We start from the raw sequence: 21,155 nt of genomic DNA on the forward strand, positions 1-21,155 counted from the left end.
TGATGATTGAATGTTGATCGATCAACAATTTCTGTGCGTTTGGCAGCCATGGGAAGGATTTACAAGGGAGGAAGATAGGTGCCATACGAACTGAAAGAAAGAGACATCGAGAGGCGAAAAGCCATGTCTGAGATCTTGCTTGCCAGGCAAAGAAGAAAAGGTTTCTTGCTTCGTATTGTGACTGAAGACGAAAAGTGGGTACGTTTCGATAATCCCAAACGAAGGAAATCCATTAGCGAGCCAGAAAAACCATCCACCGTCGATACCAAAGAGGAATATTCACGGCAAGAAAGTAATGCTCTGTATATGGTGAGACCAGAAGTGTATCATGAACTATTGAAACAGAGCCAAACCATCATCATGCCGAACTTTACCAACAACAATTGATCCGTTTAAACAACGCATTGAAGAGTAAGCGGCCGGAATATGCAAAGAGACACGACAAAGTGATCTTCCAGCACGATAACGCTCGGCCACATGTTGGAAAGATTGTGAAGGCCACCTTGGAAACGTTAGGCTGGGACGTTTTACCTCACCCGCCGTATTCACCAGACATTGCTCCATCCGATTATCATTTGTTCAGATCGATGGCACACGGGCTTTCGGACCAGCACTTCAACAATTATGAAGAAATGGAGGAATGGCTCAATGAATGGGTCGCTTCGAAGGACGAGTCGTTTTTCCGTCACGGAATGCAACAACTGCCAGACAGATGGGAAAAATAATAACAAGCGATGACAAATACTTATTTGATTAGCGTACTTTTTCATGTTTTTTCATACTAAAGTCTTCTTTCTTTGGAAGAAAAAACGGACCGAATTAATTCACACACCTAATATAATTAATTACGTCTGAAGAATCGGCTGTACGGTCAGCAGAGAGGCGACGAAGCCGAATAAAGAAGAGAGCGAAAGACGTGCCTGCCGCGAATAACATTTATTTGCCGTATTTTTATAAAGAGGCTCAGTCGCCAGTTAAGCTTGCTGTGCAATCAACGAAAATTAATACGTGTTAGCAGGTATGAGTGAGCAATTTAATCGAGCTTGCTAGGACATGAAGAAATTTCGACTTTTGCGGCTCAGACGATCCCAAGTGTGCAAAGAAGTTGGTGCGGCAAAAACTAACTTGAGCTAGCGCACAATCTGCTGCCCGCAAAATCGCGGAATCGACGAGCTGATAAGCCCGACGCTGACAAGCAGCGACAACGACACGTGGACAACGTTACGTTAATGCGCGCCCGTGCGTTTAAACAATATCCAGATGATAGTGAAATAAGTCGTACATGTGCGATGAGATTGGACGCGGCATCGTTTGACTTAACGTCTGACTAATGTTTGACTTGAAGCGTCTTTTGCCGCTCCTGTACGCCATAATTGCACCTGCGACGTCTTTACTCAGGTTGTTTAATGCGTCGAATGCCTAATATTCACTCATGCCTTATGATGATACGTGAGGTAATGTGATAAGATAATCACGTGCTTGCACAACGCGGACGGCGAAGAAATGTGGACAAATCACTTGTGCTGCGGGATCTGATCGATTGAATTACAACGTAGTCTTCATTTCTCGGGATTTGCGTGAACATGCGATTCTCCGACAATTTGACGACCGTCACATTCGCCGTGTTTTCACCTGAAGCCCTCGACCCTTCTTCATTTTTGACTCACGAGCGAGCGCATGTCGACCGTACGTAGCTACCTAAACATTGATGCAAATTGTGCGTCGCGAATTAAATTCTTCGCGCAAACAGAAGTGAGTTTATGGGCGCGAGTTTATGGAGGCAACCGGTCACAGAGGTTCGGGTTAAAGGGAAGAACGAGAAGAAAGAATCAGTGATAACGAGGTGCCTCCGGTGCTCCAACGGGGGCTGCAACAGTCGGGTGGGAGAGAACACTAACCCCCCGTAGACTGCGCAGCTGTGAACCCCCCGCCAACTCGGCTCGACTCGACGACATGTCGAACACCGAGAATTCCGGGCGCACATATCGAGCCCAGCGGGACCCGTTGCCATTTTGCAAAGCCGCTCGCATTCATCCGGACACGCACGTGGGCACCAATTTTTTTTCGACCATTAATGTTTGCTCATATGTGCGGCTCGAGCGATTCGTTTAAAAGCGGCCGAAATTTCGTTTTTGACTCGTCATTTTCATTGACATTGCAGACTATCGATTTTCGTTCCCCCCTTCCTTTCTCTCTCTCTCTCTCTCTCTCTCTCTCTCTCTCTCTCTCTCTCTCTCTCTCTTTCCCCCTTTTATTTTTACTTATCCAAACACGTCAACAAACAGAATTCGTGCGCGGTAGAATTTTATTTTAAATGAAATCTGAAAGGATCAAAGATCGTACGAGAGACAAATTATTTTAATGAAAATTGAGGATGGATAATGCATGTATTTATATGTTAATATTTATTAACGAGCATTAAGTTAACGAGTTAATATTTATTAATGAGCATGAGCGATAATTTTAGTGATAAAAACTCGATTACTTATACAATCTTTGTATCCAACATCACCAGAGTCGCAAATATTCAGCTGACGATGGACGTGCGCGCGCGAAGTGCATTTGTAATTAAATTTTCTTATACTTTTTGAAGTAATAATTGCGAATTGTAAGTCACGTTGAGAACGACGAGTCCTCAAATCCGCTGGTTGGATGTCAAAGTCCAACTTGGTAAACCTACCGGGAACTTTCTTAAAATTAAGCAATTCCCTCGAATGATTCGGGAGAGACTGCCGGGACGCAATGTAAACGGTATATAACCGAACGACTTAATCCGGAATACCGTCGGAATACACCAACCCCCTGATTCGCCGACTCGCAATTTATTCCTCCGTACCCCACGCCGCCACCCCCGCTCTCTCCAATTAACTTTAAATCACCCTCCGCGGACCCTCCTCATAACGTGAAACTTCGAAATTCAGTCCCAGTTCGTCTCGATTTACGCAAGGACATTATGTATTGCGATGTACTTGCACTTGCATTAATACGTTCGCGCAAGTTTTATCAAAAGTCAATTTCTGTTCTTACACCGTACATCCGTCGCGAAGAGCGAAGTTATCTTTTGACAATCTTGGAGAATATATTTCAGGATTTTGAAATTTCAACGTACACACGTTGCAATGATGCACTGAGAGAGCGATTTATGTCTGAATATTACAGTCATAACTGACATTGTCAAACAATAAGAATTTAAATTCTTTTTATATATTATATTCTCAAATAGTTTTCACAAGACAATTTTTGTTCACAAAGAGTCGGTGAGTGTTTGACGCACTGAAGCAATATATTATCTCGCTTTCTACGAGGTCGCTGTCTTTAGAACTGAAATTAGGAAACGTACCAAAATATTTGAAACATCCTCAATTTTGAGTACCGCAAAAAATCCTCCGTGACCTCAAGATTTTCACACGCTTTTGCAATCCGTGAAGCCACGCGTGAAAGTGTGATCCTATAGACGATTAAGCCGACTAATTCTGAAACGGCTTACGTGACGCACTCGTCGACTGAACGGAACACGAAGGGCGGGTTTGTGGCCGAGTTATGGGACAGAGGACAAACCAAGGGGGCATGCATTGTGCCTCCTGTCATCCTCAGCCGAGCCTTCGTTGCTCCAAATGCTAATTATATGTCAGCCGTTCACGCGCGCCGTATCACGGAAGGTCGACTGTCGGAGATGGAACAATGAGGGAGGGTTTGCTAATGGGCTTGATACGGAAGGAAGACGATTTTAAGAATTTCCGACGTCTTCTTTCAGGAGGTACTTTCCTTCTCTGCTTGCGATTTTTAATGTAATGTATCCTGTAATACGATTTCACATAATTATACCACTTGTGCATATTGCGCTTCGTGAAATTTTGGTTAATTAATTACGTCGCCAGAGTGTCGCTATGTTTCGGAATAAGTGTGGGAAATACGGGAAAAACATTTCCCGCTACTCCACTTGTCTTTTACGTGATTCGCTTCTCTACGTCGTTTCACGTGATCTTTTAATACGTGACGCGCAATATTATTACATAATACATCTATCGCATTACGTGCGTATATTGTAAGTATACAGAGCTCGGCAAGAGCTAAATTGACAGACAGTACGTCGGAACGAGGGTGGCAGTTCCATAGAAAAGGTCGAGCAAGGAATTTTCCGGCGCACCTTATTTCCTTATCGCCACTTAACAGTGGAGAGCGATAGGCGTCTGAGTTCATGAGCAGGTATACCCAGAGAAGGCCGCGGTGATTGATGCAGCTTGTACACGCGAAATCCCTATCCGCCCACTTTCACCCTCTTACTCCAGGATGTTCATACGGGGGATTCGCTGATTCGAATCGCTGCGCCTGGTGTTTCGGGGTCAAGCGTTTTATCTAGATGCGCGTTTTTGAAAACACGTCCGTGAAAACGGTGCCGATTGCGACTTCTCTCCTGCGTGATTTTCTAATTACTCCGACACTTGTTGTTACTCGATTGTGTTCGATTCTTAAAGTGACGCAAGAGGGTAACATGCAAATGGAAAGAGCAGTGTAGCAGTGAGGCCAGCGTCGCTCTCGTTTATTCTTACTGCACTCGCAGTCGCGGAAGACGCAAAGACGTAAAGAAAGCCGAAGGAAGACTATACAGCCGATCCTCAGACGGTCGCATTTGCAAGTCGAGGGACGGGCTTATAAAAAGTATCTTACGATAAAGCGACGGTGAAGCGACGTCCAGTCGAGTGTAATCACTTAATTGTTTCTTATGATTATGATAGAGAGTAGACAACCTCACGAGAGAGGACGAAATCTCGGTTGCCCGCTGGAAGAACTGGAGGGTGGAGAAAGGTAATTAGCAGACTGACAACGAGACGGGCAAATTTGCAAAGCCATTTCAAGTTCCTTCGAACCCCTTCAACTTTCTTTAAGTACGAAGCTATCCGCTCATCGTCGCTAATAGTTTACTGGAGGTGATTGGATTCTTCGGATCGTTTGTAACCACATCGGTAAACTTTGTACATTTAGCGCCTGCGATTTAATCCCTACCGCGATAGATCGCTCGCTCGCGAAGGGGTTGCCGCATTATCAAGCTGGTCACGAAAGCGACCTTTACCCATCGCGCGTAGAACGCGCGTCTTTTGTGCAAGATTTATTATTTGCAGCGCCCGCGAGGAATATTCCCCGCTTTGTGTATTTCTCAACGTGTCAGACCTGCCTTGCTATCCGCCCCTGGCGAATTGTTTCGAGCTACAGTTTCTTCGCATCGCGATTTAAGACGACGTCGCCCCAAAATCCGTGTTTCTTTTAGAAATTCAGTAGTAAATAATGGACCTCGAGCGCAAAACACGCGCGAAAAATGTGCCGCATGAGCAAAGGAGGCGGCTGCAAAGAAGAATTGCAGTTTTAGAGAAGTGAATTCTGAAAATGCACGCACAAAATGTGAATGCCCACCATTGCGCGCACCATATTTCAAGCACCGGAACCTTTCTATCTCGATTGCGCACATCTGTGTTCGCTAGCATCGCCGCCGACAATGGAATATTGTTACGCCCCTGTTCCGCTATCACACACAATACATGATTTTTAGCTGCCATGGTATTTGAACACTTAAAAATTTTGCTTCTGGTTCTCGACTGGTGTGTTATCAATATGATCCGGGTATTGCATGGACATCACTAATTGCCACCTCTGTTATTGATTTTTATTACTAATTATTTTCGCATCAGCTGATTTTAGCTGTTGATCCTCTCTACTAGTACTACGCACATTAAATCGCAACACCTGGACTCTCAGATAATACCTGAGAGGATATCGAGAGGTGACACCAAGGAAACCATTGAACTTGACCAGGACTCCAGCCGGACTTGACATTATTAATTTCGACAATCTCTGTCTCTCATTGCAAATGAATCAGCAAAATTATTTAGACGGCATGAATCTTGGTTGGTGGTCCGCTTTGCATTTTAACGTTCTACGAGAAATCAGATGGGCGTAACATAAATCTTTGTAAATTCCAAGGATGAACCCTCTGCGAAGAGGGTAGTTCGCAAAAGTACATCAGGCTCCGAAAGGAGCAAATGGCCGCGCTCGCGATCGCGTGGGACGCGTCGTCGATGAGATCGAGTGGCATTAAGGAAACAAAATGGTCCCTGGGTGCGTGTCGGCCATGCTTCGACCGGGATTGATATAAATTGGTAGAATTGCCCCGGGTGCCGCGGGTCTCGGCAGCGGGGAACGATACTGATTGCCACGGCCGCTCGTTAAGTACTGTAACAATGCTGGCCCCCACCATGTGCAGTTCGCCACCCCTCGCTTCTTGCACCCTCGTGCGACCGATCGTAGCCTCCACCAATCTGTTCTCGTTCATCCCCTCCGTCGGCGGTGGCTCGGTCTGTCTCTGTCGACGGTGAAGTAAAACGAGAAGTGGGGAGCTGGAAGAAGAGATGGATCGACGCGATACCGACGAGAAGGATGAAGTATAGCTTCAGGTAGTGTGCGAGAAGGGATCGAAGAGAGCGACGCGACAAAGAGAGAAAGACAGAGAGGGGGGAGAGAGCAAATGCAAAAGAGGGGCAGGAGACAGGGCGAAAAAGATGGAGGGAGAAGCGTGAGAATGGGAAGGAGGACGCGTGAGGGAGGGTGAGAGCCGTGGAGGGGGAAGCGTGTGAATGAGGAGAGTGTGAGAAGAGAGCCAAGGATAATGTCGGAGACGAGTAACGGAGAAGGCGATGCGCGTGAAGCGACGAAGGAGAAGAGAAGCGACGACAGGGTGCGTGAGAAAAAAAGAGAAAATGCCAGGGTGAAAAATACAGCCGAGAGGCATTGACCGGCGGAGAAGCGGAGGAATAAACAGGAGGAATAAGAGTTAGAGCGCGTGCGAGAGGCGCAGGTGAAAACAAAGACACGCGGAATTGAAGAGGAAGATTAACAAAAAGACAGGAAAGAACGGCAGAGGGAGGAGCCGCCTGCAGGGACGCGTATGAACAGGGCGCAAGTTGCAAGCTCGAAGAGAATACGTTCATAGTTCGACTAGAGTTTAGGAGAAAGATGGGGAGAGAGAGAGAGAGAGCGAGAGAGAGAGAGAGAGAGAGGGAGGGAGGGAGGGAGAAGCCGATACAGCGACGTAGGTAGGTACCCGACGGCGGAAGAGGAACGGAGAAAAGCGCGGCAAGACAACGGGGACGCAAAGTGACGCGGGAGACGCCGGCTGCTTCGAGCTCACCTCGAAGAGCGCCGAGTGTCTTCGCGGTACATAATCGCGATCCTTTGTCGGTGGTACACTTCGACCGACAGTTGCGCCCTTCCATGGCGCTGAAGCTGGCGTCGCCGTGTCGCTCTGCGTCACGTCGTCTACGTCGTCGACGTCGGCGCTTTTCTATAGGCCGCAGGGGCGTTTCGGGGTGTGCGAGGAAGGTCGTTTTCCCTTCTCGAGTCTCGCTTCTCACACCAGGGCTGGCTTTTCCTACCGAGCTCTCCCAGTTATTAGGGCTGCCTTTGGCCGAGGGACAATCGAGAGGTAGCCGACGTTGGGCGGGGCTTGCGAAGGGCCACCGCGTCATCTTCTGTTCGGTAAAGCTCGGTCCTTTGAGCTTTTCGGAAAACTTGCCGACGGGGGAGAGTCTGTACCCGAGACGGGTGTCGTATTATGGCGCGTCGCGACGAAAGAGAGAGAGAGAGAGAGAGAGAGAGAGAGAGAGAGAGAGAGAGAGAGAGGAGGGAAAGAAGAGAGAAGTTACCCCGGACAATTAAGGCGCATTAAGTTGTTGATTTCGCGAAAAATCTCGTTCAGAGAGACAAAAAATCGAGGGTCGATGTTAGTTTCATCCTGTTAACGGAGACAAAGTGCGACGTGGTCTCTTTCCCTCACGCTCAACATTCAATGGCGGATGCGTTTCTGACTAAGCGCGAGCTTATCCCAGCCAGACTCGCTCTATCATGAATCTTGAATCAAGATTTCAGCGGCCGTCGCGGATCCAGCAGCCGCTATTTCGTGAGATCGTCAACGAGGTCCCATCCAATTCCAGCCGTCATTCCAAGTCCAAACATAACGCCATTCCGCGGAGCAAACATTTCTACTTTTCGACGTGCAAACCTTCCGTGATACCTCGGGGAAGCTTGCTCTTCAACTGTGCTGACCATTTCGCGTCTCATTCAGTTCTGCCATTCACTCGCCGCTCCCGCGCTGCATATGCTTAATGGTTGGCTCACATGTACATCTGTCGCACATAAATCCACATTCGAATTGCGTACGTATATATCTCCCACTCGGTGTAATTCATCTTGCTGGCAAATATCCGCGAATAACGCGAATAATGACAATCTATCAGCTTGTGCTATCAACTTGTTCGGATGAATCGTTATCGATGCAAACATATCAATAGAGCGCACTGTTGAAAAGATTGATTTTTGCTTTTAAATTCATGAGGTATGTATTAATGAGACAAAGTGAGTCACAGATTTCCGATATATAGGTTCAACTTCCGTTCATTGTTCTTATGTTACGTTGTAATCTCTCGGCCAGTAGAAAGATTCGAAGAAGTTGAAAGCAATGCGAGAAATCGCTCCGATCTTCGAAATATATCAAAGTAGACAATTGATTACTCTCGACCGAATTCGTCGCAGAGATATCGTTCTCGCACACGGGGAATAATGTGCGGCTGGCGAGACACACATTGGCTGCTTCGGAAGAAACAGAACGCTGTGTTTCCTTGTTCAAACGTTTACCACAACCCTCGCTGCGTAGTGTTCTTCTTTCTGTATGAACGCGAGGTCCAATTGAGTGGATGTAATAGCGGTACCACATGTTTCGCTCGGATTTGCCGGCATGTGGGTTCCGTCGATGTGTGCTAAAACACTAACGTAGGGGCTGCGAAGGGAAAATTGTCGGTAACGGCGGCCCTCGAAGTCATCAAATTGATCGCCATGATTTGGATACCCCCCTCCGAACCGCTGCTAAAGCCTCGTGCACACTGAATATATTGTCGCGATGAGCGATTCGAACGTGCGTGATTCGAACAATCAGCATCTTGAGAATAATCTTTCAATGCTGCGAGGGAAATCCTATTTGTGGGTGTTGTTTTTCGGGATTATTCTAAATTTGCAAGTTTAAAGCTGAAAAGCGGAATCTACGGACAAATTAAGTTCACACGTGTACGCGCACGTGTACGTTATCGTCATCAGCGTAATCGCTCTAATCGTTAGAAAAGGAATTATGTTCTCCTTCGCATTGTAGCCTATCTTTTCACGATAGATCTCTCAGAAATTTTAATTTGTTAATGGGGATGAAAATGAAGCGAAGTGAAATAAAGTTGACGTTTTTCATTATCCCGACGCAAGGATCGCCGTCGGAATTCCAAACAAAGAACGCTTCCCTCGCACGTGAGACGGGGCGTTGAAATCGCGCCAGAAATCAGCCGGTGGGCGGTGTTAAGTGCGGGGAGTGTTCTCCCTTTCTACTGCTCACCCTCGACCATGAAAATCCGGACACGCCGGGAAACACTATCTGACGGTCAGTATTTTCGTTGCAGGCCTACCATGCAACCATTCGCGACGGGCAGCACAATGGCGACCGAGACACCGACCAGCCTGCCGCCCGAGAGGGTGACCACCCCCCCGACACCCTGCCGAAATCTGACCTTCTCCATCGCGAAGATCATGGAGCCGGACAAACGACTGACCGAGCAGAGTAATCCGGTGCCGCCGCCGCCGGCGCCGCCGCCGCCGCCGCCGCCGCCGCCGCCACCGCCGCCTCCACCGCCGACGACGACGACGACGATCCTGCAGCAACCACCGAACATCTCCTCGCCATCGTACTCGGCGCACCTCAAGTCGGCGTTCGAGAAGTACGTGCCGACGCTGAGGCATCAGGATCTGCTCCAGCACTATCCTGTACTGTCCAAGTATTACCCGTTGTATTATCCGAGCCCGTTACTGAGGGCCTTCCCGGGCCCTCCGGCCTCGACACCGTCGGTCACGCAGAGCTCACCACCCCCGACGACGATCCAGGAGGCCTCCTCGCGGCTGAGCCTGACGAGCATGTCGCCGGAGAACCCGCGCGGCAAGAAGAGCCCAGCGCCGCGCAACGACCTGGCCGCCGCGAACAAGCAGAAGACCTTCACCTGCCCGGAATGCGGGAAGGTGTTCAACGCGCACTACAACCTGACGAGACACATGCCGGTGCACACGGGCGCCCGGCCGTTCGTCTGCAAGATCTGCGGCAAGGGCTTCCGGCAGGCGAGCACCCTCTGTAGACATAAGATCATCCACACCGCCGAGAAGCCGCACAAATGCGTGACCTGCGGCAAGGCCTTCAACCGTAGCTCCACCTTGAACACCCATACGCGCATCCACGCCAACTTCAAGCCGTTCGTATGCGAGTTCTGCGGCAAGGGCTTTCACCAGAAGGGCAACTACAAGAATCACAAGCTGACGCACAGCGGCGAGAAGGCGTACAAGTGCAACATCTGCAACAAGGCCTTCCACCAGATCTACAATCTGACCTTCCACATGCACACGCACAACGACAAGAAGCCGTTCTCCTGCAAGATCTGCGGCAAGGGTTTCTGCAGGAACTTCGACCTCAAGAAGCACATGAGGAAGCTGCACGACGCGGGCTCGCCGGTGCTCAACGGGCTGGACGCTTCGGGCCAGAACCACAACCAGCAGTCTGGCTACTCGTCGGTGTATCATGGCCCCGAACACTCCATCGTCAGTCCGTTCATACTCCCCCCGCCCGGGTCCACCAGTTACCACTCCCTTAGCAAGATGTTGTGACAGAGCGAGAACATACACTACCCCAGGAAGACTCAGTACCCGCTTATTCTCGGTTCACCTTGCTATTCGGCTGACATGGGCCAGCTGGCGCAAACTTCAAAGTGAATGACTAGGTGGACGCGTGAGCGTGTTGACTTTCGAGCGGTTATTCTCGGGGAGAACTTTGTAAGCGACGAGGAGGCGGGGCGGGCGGGGGTGGGGGGAGGGGGGGTACATTTGCGACACGTTTTGCCATGAAATGGCAACGGTGAACGACGTCGACACGTGTAATGATCGACGCGGGTAAGAACGTAAGGACGCAAACGAAAACCGGAAGATGGAACCGGCGATTGTTCGACGGTCGTTCGCCGACGTCGTTGCGAAGAGTCCACCACGGTGAATCACAAGCGAAACGAATGACGCGAATGAAATTGCCGCTCGTTTTTCTTACTTTCATATGTCGGCAAGACAGCGTTTCCGCGGTCCTCTATTTTTGTAACGCGCAAGACCGAGGCTTCCGGGAGCTTTAGGGAATTTATTTTTTCAAATCATTTCCATAGTCGTATTCCCTATTTCGCAGTAAGAGAAAGAGAAATTCTCGACTAAATTCACGTTACATTTTTATCAGCGAGTTACACTTGCCGCAGGCAAACGCTTGACAGTGGCAGGCGTTACAACCATTTGAACGATTGATACTTTCGATCAATATATGAATGTCAAACCGCGGAAATATGTACCAGACATATCTGATAATGCAAATAATTCGCATTGGCATTCACGAACAGAATTGGATACGTTGGTACGAAAGGTAAACCAACAAGACACAGATGCCCTATTAGTCCCTTGGCCAATCGCGAAGGGTTTCAATGATTGATTTTCGGGCGTTGACGGCCGCATCAATGGACTCCTGCGGGCTGATTAATCATATATGTAAATATTTGTAAATATTTGTATGTGCAAAGGCAAATACGTTACGGCGCGTAACGGTGGACATGAACGAGGGAGTTATTAGCAAAGTGATGTGTAATTAGGATCGTCTCGACGCAGAGAGACTGATGGAGGGCCATGAGAGTACGATGAAATCGTCCGAAAGACTTATCAAAAATTCGTCCAGATCTCACAGAGTATTCGCCGTCGAGTTCTATTATGTGTTAATAGTTTCGTCGTGTGGCGGAAGTATAAAGGTTTAGCGCGAACAGATGCGTGCGCGCGGAAAGATTTGCAAGAGTTTCACAATTTTCGTTTGTTAACGGACGTTAACGAAAAGTTAACGTTCCGCTTCCCTCGGAAATACACTGACGAAGTACATTGACAAATTCGAAATTCTCGAATCTACTCGGCATACAAAGGAGAAGTTGCGTATCCTCGTGGTTGAACAAGACTGCATTATAAGGATTTCTATTTCATTGGAACAAGATAGGTACACATAATCGAACACGGAGATTAAAGGAGAGATTTTGTATCGCAAAAAATTACAAATAAGGAGTACGTGGATGTACCGAGCGATCTTACATGTTGACCGCATATCTATTTACATTTAGGCAAATGTATAAATCGGTGTGATAGTAGCTTTAAGTGAATCATAGATAGCAAATGAAATGTTGGTCACTATTATTATTATTATTGTAATTATTATAGCTAAATCATGATCATCGTGACTAATGCGACTACGATCATTAAGAGCTTTGCAATAGACTCAAGAAAGTTTATAAGAATTATTATTATTATTATTATTATTATTATTATTATTATTATTATTATTATTGAAACACGTATATCTATTTATGCATTTTTATTTACGTCTCATGACTGAAAGAGCAGCCCAAACATTACCTTTCGTCGTGTTCTAAAATAAATTTCGAGACCGCGTTACGCGTTACGAGGCAAAATTGATTGCATCGATACAACGAAAGGATAGTTTGTTTCGCCGTATGCCGAACATTGATTTTCACGAAGAAAGACGTAACGGACTCTTGTCTGCGTATGTGTATTGTGCGAGCTAGATAAGTGGCAATTAATCGCGGTGGAAATAATCAAGCATAACTAAAGACAAAAGATTATATATGTAGATAATCGGTAGAGTAGATGAAAATGCATATGTATGTGTCCCTGTTGTAAATATGAGTCAATCCGATGCAATAAATTTATCGATACCAACGAATTGTCATTTCGTTTTTCTCAGTCTTCCCAAAATCGACCTCAGAGTCCGATAGCCTCGTTCATCGGCTGTATCGCTAAAGAGTACTTTCGGACAAAATTTGTAATTTTTGGAAGTAGAGAAAAGCAGAGATAATTTGTAGAAATAATTTACTATTAAAAATACCCTAAAGCGCATATATATATATATATATACATATACATATATATATACATATATATCAATTCCGTTGGAAAGTTTGCAAAATTCCTAAAATCCTCCAGCCTCACAATAATGTAAAATTATTGGAAAATTATCGCATTTTCATCTAGCAAATCCGACCGAGAGGGGACTTAATGAAATTCCGCCGACTTAACTCACCGTCCAGAATGATTCCGGAGTGTATCCGGTACGTATATAAGAGGTGGAACGCGAGAGCCTCATAAAATTGCGTATCGATTACGCGGGAAAAAGGCTTAACCCCCCCCACCCCGACGTAATGTACGTAACGAGGGTGTACACGCGCTAATCTCTGGGGCACATCATCCGAGCGATCCCTAATCTAACTGCAACCGAGCGAGAACCGACCCTTAAGCACACCGTCTACCCCGATATCCCATCTTCTACAAGCACAAGGGAGAGACGGAGAAGAGGAGAAGGAGAAGGAGAGAAGAATCGATGTTACCGAGGGCGAGCCAGAGCCGACCAACGAAGAATGTTAAAATAAGAGAGACAAAGAAAATGCAGCGCATCATCCACCATTAGAGATGATGCGATCCTCTCACACGAAGCAAAGACTGAGCGAGTGAGAGGAAGGTTGAGTGGTGGGGAGCGAGGGGGAAGGAAATATCGTGATTTAGAGCGAAACAGAGATTGAAAGTGCAGCCAAGGAAGATAGAGGCTGCGTGAAAGAGTGGGAGCGTGGCGAGCCGGGGGTTGACGTCGAAGGGCGCGGAACTCGGAGTGCGTCAAGGAGGGTCAGAGAGGGAGGAAGAGAGAGAGAGAGAGAGAGAGGGGAGAGGGGAGAGAGAGGGAGAGGAGGGAGGGAAGGGGGCAACGTGCTTCTGTCCTGATGTTTGCGCGAGATATCGCGCCGGTCCTCTGATGTATCTGCAGAATCTGTCCTCCATCCATTAAATCCGAGCTCATCCGACCATCGAGGCCACCCTGTCTCTTATCAAATACTATCGGTCGTTACGGGATCGGATCCTCCATAGAACGTCGTTCGAGCTACGTGTCAACGAGGAATCCCGGTGTTTGCGATGTAACACGGCCCGTCATTGAAATACTTTCGCGGTCGATACGCGACACGCTGTATCTCAGTAATGCATCTGGATTTGATGATACGGTATTGGACGCGCCTGATCGGCCTGATGCGTATGCTATCGCGAATGTCTGTTACATCCGGGAGGAAACCGAAGCGCGAATCACATTAGAGATCTTAATTTTACGACGGAGTTTTTCTCCGCGTCGGCGTTTTCGCGTTCGTCGCTCCACCAAGTGAATCCGTTTCACAGCCGTTCGTCGCTGCAGAGCCCGCGTGTAGAGCACGGCGAACGGCGAATACAACTTCTCTCTGAACGAGGAGGCAGGAAGTTTCGGCTCTCTTCTCAGGAGAGGTGTCAAAGAGTCCCCCCCGGTCGCGCAGCGGGGGACCTGTATACAAACAAGTATTTAGTGGCGTTTAATGGGAATTATCCGCGCCGGTGGGGCACAATTAGAGGCGGATTATTAACACCTGGAGCCGATGTCGCGTTACTCCTTGAGTTGCCGGCTTCTTGCTTCTATTGCCAGCCCTCTGAACGACGAAGTCGTATCAATACGTCTTTCCCATCGAAGGATAGATCGCAAGGTAAGCGGTGTCGCGGTCCGCCTTTCAAGCTGGCTCGTTCTACCGCGATTCCGGTTTTGGAATTTTGCTTTACGTAGGAAGAAATCGAACCGCCCTGCCAAATTCGATGTAGCGTGAAATCGCTCGAAACCGACGTTGCGACGTCCGGAAAGCCCTCGATTTGTAGACCCCCCGCCCTCCCCCCCCCCCTCCACCGTATTGGCGGTTCAGGGAGACACAAAATTTCGGAGAAGAATCGGAAATTCAGGCTCAACGGAGTCTTCTCTTGCTTATCGCCCAATTTGTCATTTAGACGCGCTCGAATAATTCCAACTATATCTGTAAGCGATCCGCAATCCGCAGTATTTATACTCCGCCAATTGAAATTACAAAAGCATCGATACGAAATAACTGTGCGAATTGAAGATGAAGAAGATCATCGGGGGAACGAATGAGCGAGAATTATCGTCGTGAAAGCGTCGGGAATGAATTCAGACGAGTGTCAAGTCATTTCCGCAAATCCACCGTAGACTCCCTGTCCGATAAATCCGATCTTACGCGGGACGCGCGCGGAGTGTGCAGGGAACACATTTTTGCGCATATTGCGCCCGTTCGAGCGTACATTCGCGCGCGAATTCTGCATCGGAGCGGACGATCCTCGGCGATCCGTGATACAATGACAATACGGAGGCCGCCATAATGCCGGCGTCCGCATTGACACGGCGGCGGTTTCCATGGAGGGATGAAGAGGGTAATGAAGAGGTGTCGAACCGTATCCCGTAAACCCCCATCGCGCCGGGCGCACCGAGGGTCTGCTCGCATAATAACTTACAGTTCGCTCATCAGTCACGGGTTTTAACCAATTATAAGGATATTAACGGGGGTGGCGCGATCGCGCCATCGCGCGAAACAACCCCCAGGGATAAGAGAGCCACATTTGCGACCGGTCCGATATCACGCGGAAGGGATTTAGCGCTTCCTGCTGCGATCATTTCGCGCGCCTCGGGCGTGCGCTTGTTTCGAAACGACGCGGCCGGCCGGCGTTTCGATGATAATCGCTCGCCGATCTATTTGCCATTGTTCGCTGAGAAGCGCGAGTGTGTTTGTCTCGCGCTCGACGCGTTTAGGCGCTTCACGTATGCTGCTCTCGCACATCAGAGCTCATATGTGGCTCAACGTTATCATTGAAATTGCTCGAAGAATTTTGTTCGCATTATTTTGTTAACACATCATCGCTAAAAAAATCGAGACTCGGTAAATCGTCGAATGATTTTATTAGTGAGTACGAAAATAACGAAGAGAGATCCATATTTTCCGATTACATTTTCGACAACCGCAGAAGTCATTATTTTTCCTTGGAGATTCCATCAAGTAAAATCTCGGAGTCTAACGTTAGCTGACTCATTCTGTGTATGAGACTTGGTGTACTGCGAACTTGCTGTCTGCGCGAAGTGTCTCGTTTGAAAAATACGAACGTTGAAGAGGTCTAAATAGTGGGCAAAATTCGCTGCTTCTGTTCGCATTATTGATGTAGTCTATTACGATCTCACGCACTTCCACATCTAGTCGCCCTTGCTATGTTGCTATTCGCCGCGACGACAAAAGAGGAAGCTCCAACGCAGGTGCGCACGTGCCCGGCGCAAATTCGCGTACTGGCCGCGTCCCTAACGATCTTTTTCGCTACGGAGCGTCGGCGTACCGTCGACGCTCTAATTACGGAGTATCAGGTGTCACTGGGTCTCATCTCCTGCAGCCTGACCCCCGCAATCATTGTGCCTCGGTCGAACGTTATCCTCGCTTCGACGCCTCGGTGAAACGCGACGGGGTCGAGTCACTCGATTCAGCCCCGAATCATTCGACTAAGCGGAATACTTAGCGGGAGGAATATAAAGAGGGCGGTCGAGCATTCAACGATCGCGTATCCGTTTCACGGAGACATCGTTTTCTTTTGTCATCTCCCCACCTTCTCACGAAAGAGAGAGAGAGAGACAGAGAGACAGAGAGAGAGAGAGAGAGAGAGAGAGAGAGAGAGAGAATGTGTGGGAGAGTTTCAACCCCCTTCACGTTTCGCGAGCTTAATAAAGCGCACCGCGTGCCGATCTTATTGCGTCGAGTATAATGCGCGAGAAAAGTCTTGGAATCGCTAAGCATTACATTCGTCTGCCTGCGCCGATGGCGTCTTGGAGAAAACATCCGCGATCATCCGCTTGCGATCGCGTCCATTCGACGGACTGTCCCGATGAAAATTTCGATTCCGTCGAAAATAAAATACCGATCGCACACTTTCCGCACACGGACGCACTTCGAGATGATAAGAAGGCAGGGTGGAGGCAGGACGCTTATTCCCCCCCCCCCTCCCCTCCTGCCGTCGACAAAAGTGCGCGCGATGCCGACCGAATCGTCGGCCGAAGCGAGATCGCGTTAAGAAACCGTTAAGTGGTTACTCCCGTTACTCCGTGTTAAAAGGAAAGTGGAGGAGGACGCGCCATAACAACGTACTTCTACGGGAAGAGACAGCTCGTAGCTCCCGATAATCACAGTTTATTGTGCCGCGGGTGACGGTGGACGACAAATTGAACGGTACGCCGCGGGGAAAGCCATGAGAGCTCATGGTGAATCGCGGGGAAAGTGGTCGAGCGCGAATTCCCGCATGCGGATCTAACAAGGGGGTGGCGGCGGCGGCGACGATGCGCGACGCGACGTATTATAATGACATACCTCTTGGAACGAGCGACGAGCGTGGAGGAGGAGGAGGAGGAGGAGGATGATGGCGCTCCTCATCCCCCTCGGAGCCAGCGAGGTGCGAGCCTGGATGCTTACGCGCACACAAGGTATCATCGATTCGGCGCACCGCGACCTCTTGGCTTCTCGTCAAATCGCACGCCTCCACGAGCCATCTTCCTCATTATCGTCGGGCTCTACTCTCTTACAGTAGTCGAATGGAAATGCGACTCGCGGGGAGCTCTCGCCGAGCACGAGACATCGTTTCTCGCCGCCTTGTCTTATTATTCGACACGCTTCTGCCTTGCACGGTGTACGTTTCGTCCCGTCTTGTATGTTTCGTGTTCGATTGTCTTGCCGTTCGACGGAGTAGTCGCGAAAGAAATTCCCGTCACCTGTGAGAGTTAACGTTCTGAGCTCTGCGCACCGGTCAGGCGTGAGACTCGTCGCGTGTACTGATTACCTTGGTAATTATTCATTGCTCATTGCTCGATAATTTTGCTGTACAGAGCTGTACACACATTCGTACAAATTGCACTCATTACAAAAGTATGACCGATGAACTGACCTCTCGCCGAAGAAAGGCAAAAGACAATTTTCCGAATCACTCGAGGCAAAGAACGCACGCATCTTCGCGTGCGGAAACATGAGAATAACCGGGACTCGGAATTTGGGTCAGGTGGAGACTAGTGGAAAGGGGTACATTCGTCGAGCACGCACGCAAGTCGAGAACCAAGTCACGTGCGTGTCCTCGAAAGGGCGTAGCTGCGACATTGCTCGCCGCACGTGAGCGGGCGGGCGGAGACATTTTCGAATCTGTTTAATCTCGGTACGCGACGCGTAAGTGAAAGCTATCTCCGTGAATACGAAATGGAACAAAGCGACAAACAAACGCCTTTCCTTTCCTGCCGCCACCGCCGCCGCCACCGCCGCCGCCGCCGCCGCCGCCGCCGCCGCCGCCGCCGCTATCTCGAGAGGAGTCGAAGTTGGCCGAGCTGGTGCGAGATTGCACCCCCTCGCGCGCCAACGCTTTGATGTGTGTGCTCGACACCAGCGTGTCACACTCCAAGTGTTTATGAGGCGAATCTCTTACCCCCTCTTGCCACCCCTAACTGCGACTCCGTCCTCTTCACCTCCTCGCTCTCACAGTCTCTTTTCCGCTTCGCTTTTATATCGCCGCGTCTCGCTCCTTCGCTCCGCCGCGCCTCTTCCTTAACACTCCGCGCTCTTCTGATCGCCGTGAATGCGCGCCGCCATCCCTCTTTTTGGTCCACTTTCGTCGGATAATTAACTGGCTACCCCTTTGCGCACCGTGCGCGCCGACGACCAACCACGGCGACGGCGCGGCTAAGGTCGTCGAACCGGAAATAGCGCGTCAAGTGACATTTGGGAGAGGCGGCGACGGATATCGGCGGCACCGACAGTAAGAAGTCGAGTGTAATTAATGATCACCATCGAGTGCGAACATAAACGCGCCGAGGATTTGCTTCGCCGCTGTGGGGATACAATGAATTCGCGTGCTCGCTCGGGGAGTTTCTCTCGGGGAAGTTTCAATTTAAATTAAACTCGAATTAAAGACGCGCAGATTAGACGGAGACTCTGCCGAGACAAGACAGTTGACTCGACAGTCTCTCTCGTAGCGACGAATATAATTCGCGTTCACTTTGGCTCGCCAATTATACAGTCGCTTTAAAGAAGCGGACTGCGAAAAATTTATTTATATATATACATATATATATATATATATATATGTATATCGACCAAAGCAAACTTTTGCCAAGCGTAATAGCGTCCCCGTGTGCGCGCGCTATCGCCGTAATTCTCTCGCCACAATATCCGAGTATTACGGAAGGATCTAAAATAAGTTCCGAGGATTAGCAGCGTACCGTCGCGTACAACGCGAACAATTACGGGAGCGAGTGATCGTTGCTGGGTAACGTTGAATCGGCTCCAGGCGATGCGATCCGCGTTCACCACCGTGAACAGGTCGAGCGTGCGAGCGCGACGTGTGTGTGTCGCGCGTTTACACGAGACGAATTTTATTAGATCGGCACAGATCGACACGCGTTACACCGTCCATGCGGCGCGATATCTGTCTGGTGAGTATTCCGCGGGCGAATGTATCGTCTAGAAGCGGCTTTGGCGCGGAAAGCGGCTTGGTGCGCGCAGATTATCGCGGGACCGCAAGCGGCAACGCGCGCGAGGTCGCGCGCGAATTCGTACGCGACGTGCGGATACGCGCGTTAAAAAAAAATAAATAAACGAACAAAACGGAAAGAAAAACAAGCCCGCGCGCACCGGCGCGCGCGGATGAGAACCCGCGCGAACGCGCGAACGCGAGTGCGAATGCGCGGGCGGCTCGCATCCGGTATATTTCGGACAATGCCGCGGATTACGGATAACTTTGCCCCGCGATTGCGATTATGCTTTCGCCGCTTCGGCGCGGGAATTACGTACGCTTACACGGGTCGCGGCCCTTTCATCGTTCGCGCGCACTTTTTCTCTCCACATCGACGACGACGACGACGACGACGACGACGACGAGGAGAAGGAGGTGGTGGAGGAGGCGGCGGCGACGGTGAAATGAATGGCGAACGAATGTGTTTCCGAAACTTGTTTCGACAGTGGCGATAATAAGGGCCCATTGAGACGGTACGAGCGCTATTGTGTCCCTGTCTGAATATACCTGTCTCGGGCCCGCCGAACATCCTGAAGATTCTCAATAGAGCGAACGAACTCGAAGAACGGCCGAGCATACGAGTGAAGAGAGAGAGAGAGAGAGAGAGAGAGAGAGAGAGAGACACTTTCTTTAGACCGAGTCCTTTTAAACGCGCGAATCGCCGCGCTTGCGATCGCTTTTATCCTGTTCTCATCCTCATTTATGCACGTGCTTGCGTAGCCGAGCGTAATGATTACGAGCGCGATTATCGCGACCGGATATTCGTCGCGATGATCTCAGGCTCGCGCCGCGAGAGCCTTCATCTTGATGATAACTGTAATAACGCGCAATAAAATAATTTCCTAACAATTGAATGTCGGGTTGATGTAAAAGTCTTTGGTGACAAACGAGCGTTGACACTCTTTAAACAGAAACGCGCCGACAAATGGAACGTTCATTTCCAAGGGAGGAGACTTCCAAGTGGATTTAATAAAATGATGTCATTAAGAATGCTATTAGCCGAGCGGGCTATCTTTTAGTAGTTCGGGTTCCAAGTATCAGTGTTAAGGTCTCTCGTCGAGAGGAGCCTCTCCGACGTGCACGAGCACGCCCGGGAAGACCGGGATGGTCAGTGATCCAGCGCGTCGACGATCTCGACGGTAAAGGAAGCCGACGGTCTCGTCGAAGACTTTAACATCGGGCGGGATTAAAGGAGCCGCGCCAACGGTAACAACGTGGAACGGGGGCAACAATGGAGGCGGTAGCCGAGAGATTATGACCAATAAATTGCCTCACGGTTCATTTCGCTAATTCCCGTAATAATCTAATAGATTAACGATTATCTGTTTAGTGCGGCCTCGTTTACGTCCGGGGTCCGTGCGCCGGGGGTGCGGACGGTTCATTCAAGAATCATGAATGAGCCTTTGGGACTTCTCCCGAGGCGGAGAAGGTCCTGGGACGCCTCGCGTAAAAGGTAAGGTACGAATGTGTGAAGCGAAGGCTTGCGACGGCGGAGAAGAATTTCACAGATAAAAACGCGAAGGAATAATGTATCTTAAAGAGACGACGGAATCCCCTCGCCGCGGCGCGAATGCATT

The 21,155-nt window shown here is 49.3% G+C and overlaps 1 protein-coding gene across 2 annotated transcripts in view; it reads left to right on the forward strand.

Annotated features, from left to right (window-relative positions):
• The window catches only part of LOC105188878 (fez family zinc finger protein erm), a 29,898-nt gene extending 18,988 nt beyond the window's left edge, over nucleotides 1–10,910 (forward strand). For both annotated transcript variants that reach the window (XM_025307943.1, XM_025307942.1), the window contains one exon: nucleotides 9,486–10,910. In XM_025307943.1, the coding sequence (XP_025163728.1) occupies nucleotides 9,493–10,731 (1,239 nt within the window). In that variant the 5' untranslated portion in view covers nucleotides 9,486–9,492 and the 3' untranslated portion in view covers nucleotides 10,732–10,910. The remainder of the gene's footprint in view (nucleotides 1–9,485) is intronic.
• Nucleotides 10,911–21,155: the final 10,245 nt, after the last annotated feature.

The sequence above is a fragment of the Harpegnathos saltator genome, unplaced genomic scaffold, assembly GCF_003227715.2.
Source record: "Harpegnathos saltator strain DR-91 unplaced genomic scaffold, Hsal_v8.6 scaffold132, whole genome shotgun sequence".
Lineage (NCBI taxonomy): Eukaryota > Metazoa > Arthropoda > Insecta > Hymenoptera > Formicidae > Harpegnathos > Harpegnathos saltator.